Genomic DNA, 16,360 nt, shown 5'->3' on the forward strand with positions numbered 1-16,360 from the left:
CGCAACTAGCACCAAGGGGCCCAAATTAATGTGGCATGGGCTCAAATCCCACTACAGCATCCAGTGAAAATTAAAATAAATTAATGCTATAATTCAAGTACTTATAAGTACAGTTATTATTGTGTGGTAGGAAATACAACAAGTGATGTGGACACAACAGGGTTCCACATATACCAAAGTCACAGTAGGAAGATATTCTGTTTCAGTGTTACTTTGTGAACAATAAAAATCAACTACACAGATTTCCACACAGTCTTCTTTGTCTAAGATCTTTCATATCCACTTTAGAAGACAGTTTAACAAATCTGACTGAGCAGCACAGAATTCACAGTGCATTGCGATGTCAATCCCAATTGTGTGGTCATGTCTTTGCTCTTGAGCCCATAATATTTTTGGCCCTGATGTCAAAGAGTGTAAACCACTAAACAAAAAAGATCCAGTGGTGACATTTTTTTATTAATTTGAGGGATGTGACCATCGCTGGTTTGGCCAGCATTTATTGTCTATCCCTACTTGTTCTTGAGACAGCAGGGGTGTGCTCCCATCTTGAACTGCTGCAGTCAACAGGGTATTGTTACTTCCAATACAGCATTAGAAAGAAAATTGCAGGTTTTGATGCAGCGACAATGAAGAAATACCAATACAGTCCCACCTCTGCATAGTATCTCACTTGTTGGGGAATTTACGAGTGGAGATGATCCAAAGCCCTTCTATATCTAGGTAGTTGAGGTCATGACTCTGGAAGATGCATGTCGTCATGGTGTTTCTTGGGGATGGTACACACTACTGCCAAAGTTGGTTGGGGGGGGGGGGCGGGGGTAGTGAATGTTGAAGGTGGTGACTGGGGTGCCAATCATGCTGGCTTCTTTGTGCTGGATGGTGTCAAGTTGTTGAAGTGTTGTTGGAACTGTACTCATCCAGGTGAGCAGAGACTATTCCAGCACAGTCTTGATTTGTGCCTTGTAGATGGTGGACAGGATTTGACAAGTCAGGAGGCGAGTTGCTTACTGAAGAAATCCAAGCCTCTGACCCAACTGCCACTGAGATAACAGCTCATACAAAGCTCTTGGTAATTTCAATTTGAGTCAGTGTCGAAACCATCTCACTTAATGCCACAAGTCTCGAATTGACAAAAGTAGTTATCTGTTGTCTTTAATCTGGATAAATATGAAGTACATCTGAGCAGAAGTGACAGTGGTGATCAATGTCCTGGAAATGATCATTACATTCATAAGCAAAGTACTTCAGTGAGCCTCAAAAGCCTTGTTATAATCCAACTTTACAGCCATTACAGTAATAGTCATTCATTTTAGTTTTAAAGCAGAGTGTTTTAAATATAGTCAGATTTAGCTGCAAGATCCACCTTGGCTTGTCTGTCTGCTATAAAAATGGTGGCCTGACACTGCCCCAAAGAGCAGTGATGTTAAGAATCATGGGTGTGGAAATGAGCCCCAAGCTCAATGATATTTACTACTCCGCCCTGATGTTTAGACATCAAATATCCCCCTGAGTGGAAAAGGAGACTAAGACTGACTGCAATCAAGTACAAAGCAATGTTTATGGAAGATTTTAAGAACATGAAAAGTCACCAATGTATTTATTTTAGGTAAAAGTGTGGGTTTACTAGGAAATCTCCAGCCAGAGACAACAAAGTATAGAGCTAGATGAACCCAGTAGGCCAAGCAGCATCATAGGAGCAGGAAAGCTGATGTTTCAGGCCTAGACCCTTCTTCAGACACTTCTTCTTCTTCATTTTTCTCAAGAGTGTTTGGTGAAGGCTTTTAGCCTTGAAGTGTTTGGCAAAGCAGTCTCTAGTTATCCCAGGGGGAGTATGATTAACCCAGAATTCAAAAATTCAAATGAATTGAAACAAATTATTCTAACTGAAAGCACTAATACACTGCGTAAAGTGTTGCTGGCCTTTACACATTCATGAATCCACATTCAGAGCATGACACTGATTTCACTCTTTGAAAATTAAACAAATTCATCAGCTTTCAACTTCATGGTCAAGTTGCCTATCCTGGTTTGATGTTTTCCCTGTCATATGGCTACATATTCTCTCAAAGCCAGCTGGGTCAAATGGCCTTCTTTTGTGTTACAATGTATCCATCTGTGACACACTTCCGGTGTCCAGTCACCCAGATCCTATTGATTATACCATTAGCTTCTGAATCCCTGTAGAATTGGACATTGTCTGTCAAAATGGTTCATTCAAATGAAGTTTCTCAAAGTTTCCCACACTTTTCCAATTATTAAATGAAGGCTTTTAAGGAAAGATACAAAAATATACAATTTTTTCTAGTAGTTTTATAAACAGAATTCAGGAGCGTGATCTTTAACTCGTCGAAATTTCTGACAATCCCTGAAGGCTTGGCAACACTCTTCAAGGCCTCTGAACACTATATCCTTTCTATCCTTACTTCAGTTTGCCCCTATCCTTTGAGAGAGCTGAAGCCCGTGTTCCCAGTTCCAACAATGAGGAAATTAAATTTTGCACTTATTATTTCAAACCGAGATCTTCAAAAGATGCGAAGGGAGTTATTTAGCCCATTATGTTCATCTAATGTCACTCTCCTGTCTTTTCACCATTCTGTCTTGTTGGCCATTTTCATTTCCCTGACCTTGAAGTGGCATGAACGTTACATGTCACTTAGCAGCCTAAGTGTGGATGCTGTCTGAGTCTTGCAGCATATGGGCCAGGGCAAGGCTTTTGCTGAATGTTGGACAATCATCAGTGAACCTACCCACACCAGGCCTCATCGATGAAGCACCTGAAGTTGGTTGAACCGCTACCAAAGTTGCTATCAACTTAACCTTACTCCAAAGTAAACAGTCTGAACCCTCCAATGTTTTGGAAGTTGGTGGAACTCCTAAAGGTTTGATCCTGAAGGGTGGGTGAAGACAACCACTGCCACATTAAAGGCAAAACACATTTGCTGTTGGCCACAATCTAATTTAAAAACCCAACTCAGAAACTCGAACTAGAGGCCATATTTTCAGAGATGGTTTGGTCTGCAGATCTTTACATTGGCAGATAGGGCTCACCTGCAGAAATTCCATGCTCCACCCTCATTTCTAACAGATTCAATTTTTGCTGATGAGTGGAAAGGAAGGGGGCACGAACCATGCTGGTGAGCCTGAATTCTGCACAGCCATTTGAAATTCACATGAAGTTCAAACAGCTCCAGACAGTTAATGATCTTGTGTGGATGCTGAGTTCCTAGGTGGTTTGCAGACACGCTTGTGTCTGCAGAGAAAGTGTCACCTAACAGCTCTTTGTACTAATACAGTGGCACCAAGCACAGAGCTGGTGTTTCAAGATAAGGGTACTAAGGAGAATACCAAATGTGATCGTATTCAAAAAACATCTGCAACAGAAGAGTTAAATTCAGTGGAATTTCTACTTTAAAATCATTAGACTGCAGAAGTGTTTTTGCAGAGAAAATACTTTATGAATTTTGCAGGATCAAAGGAAGTCAGTTGTTTCTAAGGCCAACTGCTGATGACAGCAGTCAAAAACTGATACCGCTATCCTACTCCAGTTTCCTCTGTTTTGGAAGCACTCTGCTTAAAAAAAAATGTCACCAGTTCCTCCTCATGCCACTCCATCAACCTTCTTTGGAAAGTAATTTTCCCTTCATCTTCTCCCCTCATCCTTGATCACAAGCTTAAAATGACGATCTGTCACCATTGATTCTCCAAGCGCTGCAAATCGGTTTTTTCCACTGGATTCAAGGCATATACAAAGCCCAGATAAAACAGGGAGACAGAGAGAGAGACAGACAAAGAAAGACAGAGACATAGGGAGAGTTATACTCATTCTTATAGCACCATTTTAGCACATATAGATACCATTCTGTCCATCAGACCCATTGCAGAGCAAATTGTCACATTCTGTTTGCTGTACCACCGTAGGTTTATTTCCCCTTCCAGCTCCTTTTGGAAATCAATGTGTGGGCAAATCATCAACTACGACTTCATTTTCTCTGCAACTTGAATATCTGGATGAACATTGTGAAAGTGAGAGCCAAAGTGGATACCGAGACAAAGGTCAGCAACATAAGAGGTGTAGCCAAAATCTGCTCCAAGAGGTGGAATTTAAGGAAGTTGGGAAGTGGAGAGACACTGGGATCCCCAGATGATGATGGTAGGATAGGGCAAGGTATACACTTTCATCCCTGGAGTCATAAGCTCTGAAGTCAGAATGCGTCCTGCCAAGTCATTACTTGACATTTGAATTAGCATTTATGAACCTCCCAAAGCATTCACAAGTGAAAAAAAAGGTACATTACCAAAACTGTAGTGAAGAAATGATGAGCAGAGCTAACCAAATGCCCAGTCAAAAAATCAGTCTGGAGGAGGAGAGGAAAGTGGAACAGTTCAGGGATGAAATTCTAGGGAGTAGCACTGATGCAATTTGAAGCTGAAAATGGGGAAGAAATGAGGGGAGAAAGCAAGAGTCCGAGGTCAGGCATGGAATATTTGGATACGACTCAAGAGAGTTACAGATATACGGCAGAGCAGGCTCGTGCATGTTGTAGAATTTAAAATCTGAGGCATGCTGATACAAATGCTGGGGAAAAATAGAGGCAGGGACAGATCTCTAGGACATCAGAAACTACTTGATGCTGAGGAGCTCTATAAGTTTAAACTCAACATTTTTTCCATTCATCAAAAAGTTGCTGGCTAGATCAGAATTTATCATCCATCGCTAATTGTCAGAGAGTTCTTAAGGTTCAAACATGTTTTTGTAGGCCTGGAGTCACATGGAGACCAGAACACATAAATATGGCAGGTATCCTTCCCAAAAGGACATTAGTGAAGCAGAGATAACAAGGTGTAGAGCTGCAGGAACACAGCAGACCAGGCAGCATCAGAGGAGCAGGAAAGCTGGCTTTTAGAGTCTGGAAGAAGGGTCCAGACCCGAAACATCTGCTTTTCTCCTCTGCTGCTGCCTGGCCTGCTATGTTCAACCAGCTCTACACCTTGTTATCTCAGACTCCAGCATGGGCAGCTCCTACTATCTCTCATTAGTGAAGCAGATGTGTTTTCACACTTTTTGTCTGTTGCTGCATGGTCACCATAAGGTCAGCTTTCACTTGAATTCACATTTCACCAGCTACCACAGTGAGGCTTGGAACTCTTATCCCCAGAACATTGGCCTGGGACTCTGAATGATTAGTCCAGATATGTTACTACTACACCATCACTCGTTAAGCTAATTCCAAATTACTCACAATTCCTTGCCCTGAACCTCTGAATCCTATCATGCACTCAAATGGATGATAAAGGAGATTTGCACAAAATTCCATTTTTTGAAACAAAAACAGAAGTTGCTGGAAAAGCTCAGCAGTTCTGGCAGCATCTGTGAAGATAAGTCAGAGTTAACATTTTGGACCCAGTGACCCTTCCTCAGAACAGCTGATTTACAGCATCCACAATTCGTCTTGGTTTCCATTTTTAGAACTGGGTTTGATTACATCCAATGCCACAACTTTAATCTGTTTTCAATTGTGCTTATGAGTCTTGATGGGTCCCAAGATGAAAGCCTTGTGCAGTTCATTTAGTTTCAAGGCTCTTGCTTAACCACAAACTCATTTCAGGAGCCAAGCTATGACAGGGTGATGTGGAAAATGATGCACAGCATCATCCAAGTCCTGAAGTGTCTAGTTTCCCAGTGAACTGCGAAGAAATTATCCATGTATAGGCCAAGAATGAACATCCAGTTAAAAGTTACAATATCTCCAAAATAAAGAAGTGTGGTTAATAATTGGAGGTGTCTGTTGCCATTCAGACTGACTTGCATGCCAAATGAGCTCTGCATTTCCTCATTTAGCATAAACGCAGACATTTATATGAAAAGGTGAATCAAAGAAAGCTGGCAAAGTAATGGGAAAAAGCAATGGGGCAGCGAATAGTGTAATGTCTGTATATTTAAGGGCATGCCTTACTTCATTCAAGTGTCCAGTGTGCAGAGTCACTAGCTCGGTTTCTTTCTCCACTGATACTGCCAAACCTGCTGAGTTTCTCCACTTGTTTCAAATTTCCAGCATCACAGTATTTTGCTTTTACATCATTCAAGGATGCAAGAGACACTGCAGCTCAAATTACAGTTTGGGCTGTTTGTTAAAATGCATTCTCCATCTATGAGATCTTTCATTTTTAATTCCCCCAACCAGAAAAGCAGCTCTCTCCCCAGTCTTACACTTCTTTATATATATGTGGATTTAAAGCACAGAAATTGGCCTTTCAGCCCAACTAGTCTGCGTCAGTGTTTGTGCTGCACTTGAAAATCTATCCAATATACCTAATTGAATTGTCTCAGCATATCCCTCTTACTCACAAAGTTAGGTAGGATGGGAGCTGTGAGGAACATGTAACAACACTGCAAAGGAATTTTGAGAGGCTAGGTGAGTGGGCAAAATTTGTCAGTTGCAACGTAATGTGGAGACGTGTGACCGTATCCACTCTTGACAGGAAAAACATAAATATACTATTTTAAATGATGAAAAGCTTAAAAGTGCTGCACTTTAAAGGATCTTGGCTTCATATTGTCACCAAAAGTTAATACTCAGGTAGCACAAGCAGTTGAGAAGGCAAATGGTCTATTGGCCTTTACTCTGCAACACAAATCCTCTTATAATAAAGATGTTTTACTGCAATTATATAGAGCCTTGGTGACAACACACCGAGAGTAGTTTGTGCAATCTGGTCTCCTCAATGACAGAATGACATACTTCCTTTGGGGGAGTGCATAAAAGCTTCTCCAAATTCATGGGATGTAATGATTGTCCAAAGAGGAAACTTTATGGTTTGGAGTTTAGAAGAATCAGACATGGTCTCATTCAAACAAACAAAATTCTTACAAGTTTCCACAAGGTGATTGCAGGAAGGATGTTTCCCCCTGCTGGCGTGGGGTTGGGAGGGGGAAGCTTGTTAAAGGAGAGGAGCATTGTCTCAGAATTAGAGAAAGACCATTTCGGTTTGAGATGAGGAGGAATTCCTTCTTAGGAACAAAAGCAGAAGTTGCTGGAAAGTTACTGGAGAACACAGTTCTGGGGAAGGGTCACCAGACCTGAAATGTTAACTCTGATTTTTCTTCACAGATGCTGCCAGACCTGCTGAGCTTTTCCAACAACTTCTGTTTTTGTTCCTGACTTACAGATCCTCTGTTCTTTTGGTTTTTATTTAGGAATTTCTTTTCTCTGCTTCCACAGCTTTCAGTCATTGAGATAGCTTTCTAGATATTAAAAAGGTCACAGGATACGGGGATTGTGCAGGAAAAAGGTGTGGAAGTAAGTCAGCCATAAACCAGCGTTTGTGCTCCTGAGATGCTGCTTGGCCTGTTGTATTCATCCAGCTTCACACTTTGTTATCTTGGATTCTCCAGCATTAGCAGTTCCCATTATCTCAGCCATAATCTCAATGGCTTCATCCTCATGTGCCAATCCAGATTATCATCTTAAATACAAAAAAAAACTCTGTTTGTTTATGCCCCAGTAAATCATTTCTCCCATGGGCATACTGCAGCGTGCCCAAGAGCGTAATTTTCAACTCTGGGAGATTCCAGAGCAATCCTGGAGGACTGACAGCCGTAAGTGTAGAATTTATTTCTAGTGACAAGACCATAGGTGTAATCAATGTTATTGGTTAGCTACATTCTCTCTAATTCTTCCTGCTGTTGCATAGACCTTCAAGGTCCATGTGTGGCAGCAATTTTTGGAACCAGAAGTCAATGCACATATCTCCTGAGCAAATGCACAGAAATATGGCTGTGTACATTAGAGGAAATATTGATTGTTAGGTAGATATATACACCTGGAGGATGTTCATTGCATGATTACTTTAGCAGATATGAAGAGATATTTCCATTCCTTCATGTCTATCGAAAGGGAGTGCGCAGTAGTCATAGAATCATATATCTACAGCACAGAAAAACACCCTTTGGCCCACTGTGTCCATGATGATCAAAAACAGCCAACTAACTATTCCAATCCCGTTTTCCAGCACTTGGCTAGGGATCCTTGTATGCCTTGACATCATAAGTGCAATCCTTCTTGAATGAATGAATGAGGGTTTCTGCCTTTATCACCCTTAAAGGTAGTGTGTTCCAGATTCCCACCACCATCTGGATGAAGAAGATTTTCCTTATATCTCCTCTAAACCTTCTGGCTTACCCTACCCTTCCCAGGGGAACGGTTTCTTCTTGTCTACATAATTAATGCCCCTCATAATTTTATATGTCTTAAACAGGTTCCCTCTCAGTGTCCTCTACTGGAAAGAAAGCAACCCAAGCGTGTTCAGCCTCTCTTCATAACTCAAACTCTCCAGCACAAGCAACATCCTAGTAAATCTTTCCTGCACCGTCTTCAATGCTATCACATCCCTTTTGTATTGTGCACGTTTCTGGAATCTACAATAGAGTGTTGCCTTACCAGCACGTTATGCAATCCCAGCATAACCTCCCTGTTCTTAAACTCTATCCCATATATCTTCTTAACTACTTTATCTATCTGTCCTCATACTTTTTTCTCTTTTCTTCAGTTTTTTTCTATCTAGAAATGCTCTTTGATGCCACTTAACTGCTCTTTTCCCAATACCAAATTACATGTGGCTATTATTCATCTATTAACTACTGCCAGCAAATCGCTTGCATTATCCAATTGGTTAATTAACAGGCAAAGCCTCATAAAGGCAATACAAAAGTTCAAAAGTCATAGAATCGTGTGGCATAGAAACTGGTCCTTCAGCCCAAGAAGGGTCTAGGCCCAAAACATCAGCTTTCCTGCTCCTAAAATGCTGCTTGGCCTGCTGTGTCTATCCAGCTCTACACCTTGTTATCTTAGATTCTCCAGCATCTGCAGTTCCTATTATCTCTGATGTCTACGTCAATCTCATTTATCTGCGCTTAGTCCATAGCCTACTATGCCCTGTATTTTAAGTGCTCATCCAGGTGCTTCTTAAATATTGCAAGAGTACCTGCCTCCCCACCCTCTCAGACAGCATGTTCCATATTTCTACCATCCTCATATCTCCAGTAAACCATTTGCTCTTCACCTAATGCCCTCTGGTTTTAGACATGTCTATCACGTAGAAAAGATTCACATAATCTACTCTGCCAATGCCTCTAATAATTTTGTATACCCCAATCTGAACACCCCTCAGCCTATACTGCTCCAGAGAAAACAAACCCAGCCTTTCCCGTTTCTCTCACATCTGTGATTTCTCATCGCAGGCAATATCTTAGTGAATCCCCTCTGCACCTTCTCCAGGGCAATCACATCCTTCCAATTGTGTAGCACACAGTATTCCATCTGTGGCTTAACTGAAGTTTTCAAAAGTTGTAACAAGACTTCCTTCTTCCTTGTGTTCTATGTCCCAGATAATGAAGGCAAACATACTATATGCTTCCTTCACCACCCTGACGACCTGTGCTGACACCTTCACGGATCAAAGGACTTGTACACCAGAGTCCCTTTGTTCCTCAATATTCCCGAGGGATGCAACATTCATTGCATACATCCTTCCCTCATTAGACCTCCCAAAATGGGCTTAACAGGGTTAAATTCTATTTGCCATTGCTCTGCCCAATTTACCAGCTGATCAATACCAGACTGTAGCCTGAGACCATACTCATCAGTATCAGGATGAGGGAGAAGTAGGAAGAGTGGGAGAGGAATAAATCAAAATAGAGTTGGAAGGGGGTCCCATATTTTAAGAGACTTGTGTAAATGCACACTGATCCTTGGCTTCCCCGGGTCCTAATGTTTATCATATATCTCCTTGCCTTGTTTGTCCTACACAAGTACATACTGTCACATTTATATGATTGAATTACATTTACCACTAATCAGCCCATCAGACATCCCATCCAGATCCTGTAACACATTGTATACAGTGTCAGAATTCTTCACGCTTTCCATTCCTTGTGGGTGTCACAGGGGCTGAAATGCACCATCAGCGCCAGAAATTACATTTTAATTTATTTTGACAAGCTGCCACTGGAAGTTTTAGACAGTGTTCCTTTAAAAGTTGTTTATTACTTACTTAGTAAAGGAGAGTGGTGAGGTTCAGAAGGCAGTACTATCATACTGACCTTAGCTAAAATGGGAATTGAGCCAGTGCTGTTGATGTTACTCTGCATCAGAAATCAGCCAACCAGCCGACCAAGCGAAAGGAGCCCCTATTTATTTACTCTTTGGTTCATTCAAAAGGGAAGAAAGTACACCGACTGACACTGGTCATGTGACAGATATCGAGGCATCATTCTGTGAATACATTTACTCCACCTAAAGACAGCTCTACTTCTTTCTTCAGTCACTCGTAGTCGGGCATAAAACAATAATTACAGGAAATTCAAGAGATGAAACTTGCATTTGGTGAACAAAATGGAACTGATAAATTCAAGGTTTCAAGAATCGGAGTAGGAGAGGTAGTAAGTGGCTTGGAGAGCAACTTGTAGGTGTCGGTACTCCCCTAGTCCTTTTAGCGGGTAGAGGTTGTGACTTTCGAAGTGCTGTTCAAGAAGCTTTGCTGAGTTCTTACTGTATACCATGTGGGTGAAGCTATAGACAGCATACACTGCTTTCATGATAACAAGGTGTGGAGCTGGATGAACACAGCAGGCCAAGCAGCATCTTCAGAGTGGGAAAGCTGACGTTTTGGGCAGAGACTCCATTTCTGATGAAGGGTCTAGGCCCGAAACGACAACTTTCCTGCTCCTAAGACGCTGCTTGGCCTGCTGTGTTCATCCAGCTCCATGCCTTGTTGTCTCAGATTCTCCAACATCTGCAGTTCCTATTATCTCTGATTCATGCTGCTTTCATGGTGTGTTGGTGGAGAAGAGAGCAAGTATTTAAAGTGGTCTCAATCAAGCAGGCTATTTTGTTCTGTGAGGTGTTGAACTTCTTGAATGTTGTTGGAACTGCACACATCCAGCCAAGAGTTGAATATTCTGTCACACTCCTGGAACTTGCACCTTCTGGAATGTGGGCAGGCTTTGGGATTTAACCCTGATTACGTCTTTGACAGTCTTTCTGTCCCATTACCAACTGAGGACTTTAAATGGCACAAGGAGCCTGCAGCAAGTCTACTGGAGTAAAAATATAGGGATTGGCGGAGGCTCATTTGTCAAAAGCACTCTATCATGAAGGAGCCCATCATCAGAAACAGATGCTCTTATTCAGAGCCATCACACTATCCTTGCTCCAAAAGCCCCCGTCCCCGCAACCCTCTCCATCCATTCTCCTTCATTGTCAAATAAGAAATATAATTTTTTCAACAGAGATGCTGGCTGACACATGTTAGGTCAGAGAGTCCTCAATTATCAGTTGATATTCACAGAGAGTTCCTTAGATTGAGATTATGGAAATCATTGGCACAGCACCGTAATACTGGTTGAATAAGCAACCATGACATGCATGGGTCATGTCCACATTGGGGGAGATCTTTCCCGTGTGAAGCTATTGGAAGATGTGGGGTTTGCAACCGTTCACACCTAAGGAATAAAAGACAGACTAAATACACGATTCGAGCAGAGAACCTGTGAGTCTGAAAATACATGAATAAAACATAAAACAAATAGATTGGAGAAGAGGCCATCACTGTTTACTTTATCATCTTTCATTTTAGAGGTGGTTCAGGAGCCAATTCTGATGATCATCATCACTCCCTCAATCAGATTGGAAGAAGAAACAAAATTAGATACATTTCACAGCAAGGAACGGTTCAGCTCCAAAAGATCTCTTGTACTCAAATATCATTACTTTAAGATCAATGTTCATTCATCGTTTGCACTGAGTCTGTAGTTTCAAGGCCAACATTTCCAAGGGAATGCCATACTATCAGAGGTGATGATTTTCAGATGAGATGTTAAGCCAAGGGCCTGCCTGGCATCAGAACATTCCAAGGTTCAGTTGTGCTATTGTGAAGAGAAACTTCAACTTGCACCCGACAATAGCTATCTCTTAATCAGCCTTGTTTAAATTGAATTATCTGGTCACGTTTTCATCATTGTTCATGGGGTGTTACTGTGTATAAATTGGCTATTCTCTCCTATATTGAAACAATCAGTGCACTTTAAAAATATTTCAACAGTTGCAAAGTGTTGGGTTATAAAAGGTCTGAAAGATGGCATTTAAATGCACTAACCTTACAGTTATTCACCATTAATACTGAATACAAGAATGTTCCTCCATTTACATTAATGATCTCATCACAAACAAGCTTAAAGTCCATTCTGGTCAAAATTGAGTTGCTTGATCTGAACTGGAGACTGGAGAAGTGGTGACTGCCTCAAAAACAGAAACACTGAATCAGGATAATAAAGTGTGAAGCTGGATGAACACAGCAGGCCCAGCAGCATCTCAGGAGCACAAGAGCTGACGTTTCAGGCCTAGACCCTTTATCAGAGAGGGGGATGGGGTGAGGGTTCTGGAATAATTAGGGAGAAGGGGGAGGCGGACCGAAGATGGAGAGAAAAGAAGATAGGTGGAGAGGAGAGTATAGGTGGGGAGGTAGGGAGGGGATAGGTCAGTCCAGGGAAGATGGACAGGTCAAGGAGGTGGGATGAGGTTAGTAGGTAGGAGATGGAGGTGCGGCTTGGGGTGGGAGGAAGGGATGGGTGAGAGGAAGAACAGGTTAGGGAAGCAGAGACAGGTTGGACTGGTTTTGGGATGCAGTGGGTGGAGGGGAAGATCTGGGCTGGTTGTGTGGTGCAGTGGGGGGAGGGGACGAACTGGGCTGTCTGCCAATGTGGTGTACTGCATTCGCTGTACCCGGTGTGGCTTCCTCTACATTGGGGAAACCAAGCGGAGACTTGGGGACCGCTTTGCAGAACACCTTCGCTCGGTTCGCAATAAACAACTGCACCTACCAGTCGCAAACCCCTTTCCATCCCCCTCCCATTCTTTAGATGACATGTCCATCATGGGCCTCCTGCAGTGCCACAATGATGCCACCCGAACGTTGCAAGAACAGCAACTCATATTCCGCTTGGGAACCCTGCAGCCCAATGGTACCAATGTGGACTTCACCAGCTTCAAAATCTCCCCTTCCCCCACCGTGTTGTGCTCTTCCATTGCCTTTTCTTGGGTGGTTTGAGGCCTAGCAATTTCTCAAGTCAATATCTTCAAAGTTCATCATGAGGCTACACCACAGTTTAAACTCACAAGATTTAAGAGTTCGGTGATATTGGCACCATGGGCGAATGGGAAATTTTGTGTAAAAGGATCTCATTTTCAAAGGAGAATTGAATACTTACTCACAGGGAAAATATTTGCCTGGATATGGGGAAAAGGCAAGGAAGTTGGACTGGATGAATAGCTCTTGTATTGAGCCAGCACCAACACAATGGGCTAAGTGCTTCCTTCTTTGATTCAATGATTCGATAGCTATGAGTTCTCCTAAGGAGGAGAACAGAAACAGCTAATCGTGGCAAAGAAATTCTATCTGACAGTGCACAGCCTGTTGCGACAATGGAGCAGATAGGTATACACAAACGTACAAATTAGGAATAGGAGTCCATATTATATCGACTGTAACCTCACCCAGTAAGGAGGCATAAGGGTTAATAGGAACTGCAGATGCTGCAGAATCTGAGATAACAAGGTGTAGAGCTGGATGAACACAGCAGGCCAAGCAGCATCAGAGGTGCAAGAAGGCTGACATTTTGGGCCTAGACACTTCATCAGAAATGGGGAAGGGGAAGAGGGTTCTGAAATAAAAAGGGAGAGGGGGGAGGCAGATCAAAGATGGGTAGAGGAGAAGATAGGTGGAGAGGAGACAGACAAGGAGGCAGGGATGGAGCCAGTAAAGGTGAGTGTAGGTGGGGAGGTAGGGAGGAGATAGTTCAGTCCAGGGAGGACAGACAGGCCAAGGGGGCGGGATAAGGTTAGTAGGTAGGAAATGGGGGTGCCTCTTTAACTTGTCTGTCTCCGCTCCACCTATTGTCTCCTCTATCCATCTTCGATCCACCTCCCCCTCTCTCCCTGTATATTTCAGGAACCTCTTCCCCTCCCCCAGTTCTGACGAAGGGTCTAGGCCCGAAACATCAGCTTTCCTGCTCCTAAGATGCTGCTTGGCCCATTGTATTCATCCAGCTCCACAACTTGTTATCAAGGACCCACAAGAGGAAGCTTTAAGAAGATACAAGTACATTATAATTTTGAATGTGAGTTCTTAGTAAGAACACTGGTGGGATGTCTTGTAACCAGAACATAAAGATTTAAGATAGCTGGCCAAGGAACCAGAGTGTAAATACCTGTAGTAGCTCACTACTTTAAAACAACCTGTTATGATGTGAACAGCAAAGCCTGAGGGCAATGGAAACAGATTCTATTGTTACTTTCTAAAAGAAAAGTAGATTAAAGAACTTTACAGGAAGAATTTGCAGAACTGTCGGGGGAGGTGGACTAATTGAATAGACTTCCAAAGAGCTTGCAGAGGTATAATGGTTTCAGTGGCCCCCTTCAACTTTGTTTGTATGTATAAGATAACATTTCATATAAGATAACATTCCTCCAACTCTCAGCAGGGAAATAAAGTCTCCAAACAACAATCTAACATTCCGTCAACCCTGACCTTTCACATACCACAGACCACATTCCCATGGACCATACAGTTCAAGGAGCAGAAGATTCTGAACAGCAAACTATCTAACCTCCTCCTAAACTGACACTCTGCTGGCTTCTGACTGGTATGGGTCTTTGACGTCAATTTATTCCATATCTTCTATCCTGTGAGTGACTCTACCTTCAAATCCCACATTGTCTAGTTCTACTTCAAGTTAAATTATGAAACACAGCAGCTTTTGGAAAACAGGCGGAGAAAACAAAGCTCTGGCGACAAAGTGTAATTACACTGTACTCTGTCTCAAAGGCACCAAGTCCCCATCTCTGAACTCGCTCCGAAGCCCTCTCCACGTCTCAGTCTGCTTCGAAGTTCACCTGTTTTTTCATCCTCTCCTAATCTCTGCAGGACAAGTCTCCAATTGATCTGCCTGTTCTTGAAAATCAAACATCTCCCTGCGTACACACACACACACACACACACAAACGCATCCCGAATCAGAAAAGGAATAGTTGACGTCAGACAGCAGGAGCTGTCTTTCTCCTGGGGCCTCTGAAAAACCGACACATCTCCCCCTCCCCCTACCCCTCATGTCCCTGGAGGGAGTCTTTAACCAGATTGCTGTAATGGACAGAATTATGAGAAACGGGGTTTGTGCTCGCATTCCCACGGTGAAATAAACAACAGAAACAAAACAGAAATGCTGAAGCATTTCTAAAGGATGAACAGTTTTGCTTATTCCAAGTGGAAACCCTCAGTTGTGATGCATCGACCATTTTCAACGCGTAAACGAACGTGTGAACTCAAAGCTGAGAGAAAAGTGGCTGAATCTCTCACCTTCTGGAAGTCCGGGCTCCGGGCTCTGGCACCAGCTCTCAATCCACAAACAAAACGATAGAAGCCACAATCTTCTCATTTTCTAAAAAAAAATCAGCTCCTTTGACGAAGAAAATCTCTCTGGCTCAGGGAAACCAACACATCGGCTCTGCACAGTGAGGAAAATCCCTCCCCAAAAACTTTCCAAGCTGCTTCTTGAACTCTGCGGTTGATTCCTGGACGGAGTAGACGATAGTTCCGTTTGAAATAAATCACCAGCAACCAGATAGAAATTCACTGAAGGCGGAGTGCGGTGGGTTTTTTTTTAAGAAACAGCTTCTAAAGCGTTTCAAAATAGCAGCTCCAGCTGATGAATTGAGCCGGCATTAGATCCAGGCATGGAAGAGGCTTTTAAAAAATGTGCACTTAAGATAATATGAAATATTTCAGTTTTTTTGGTGTGGAATATTGCGGTGTTCCGTTTTATAATTTGTGAATCTCCGCTCACGCCTGGGTCGTTCCTCTGCAAGGTTTCAAACTACGTCTAGCTCTCACTCTCTATCCAATTGCTTTTATCGTCGGCTCAGCCTCCCAGCCCTTTGTGGCTCTTTCTTTCTCCCTCCCTCTGGCGAGAGAAGTCCAGCACCGGGAAAACTCCTCCAGTCACCGCTCCTAACCACATCGCCTGACACAGTTAAGTCACAGTGGTTGATCTGATTGTAACAATTTGTCTGAACAATGTGGTCACAACAAGGTGATCTTAGTGGAGTAGCAGGATGGTGGGGTCGAACGGCTTAGTCCTGTTCCTAAATACTGTACCATTGCCTCGCTGAATAATTATTTCTCTACCAGCGTTGTTCAGCAGATGAGCTGCTCACTATCACATTCCTGTTTACGGGACCTTGCTCTGCACAATGATTTTGGTGAATGCACATTCCTTCAAAAGTCCAATGCAGAAATGTATGATCTTTCA

General features: G+C 42.7%; 1 protein-coding gene across 1 annotated transcript in view; it reads right to left on the reverse strand.

Moving 5' to 3' along the window:
• Positions 1-15,967, reverse strand: part of LOC125447662 (tyrosine-protein kinase receptor UFO) — a 223,054-nt gene extending 207,087 nt beyond the window's left edge. Inside the window, exon 1 of the mRNA XM_059640926.1 lies at positions 15,409-15,967. Within this exon, the coding sequence (XP_059496909.1) occupies positions 15,409-15,487 (79 nt within the window). The 5' untranslated portion in view covers positions 15,488-15,967. The remainder of the gene's footprint in view (positions 1-15,408) is intronic.
• Between the last annotated feature and the right edge of the window lie 393 nt (positions 15,968-16,360).

Source organism: Stegostoma tigrinum, chromosome 39, assembly GCF_030684315.1.
Source record: "Stegostoma tigrinum isolate sSteTig4 chromosome 39, sSteTig4.hap1, whole genome shotgun sequence".
Classification (NCBI taxonomy): Eukaryota; Metazoa; Chordata; class Chondrichthyes; order Orectolobiformes; family Stegostomatidae; genus Stegostoma; species Stegostoma tigrinum.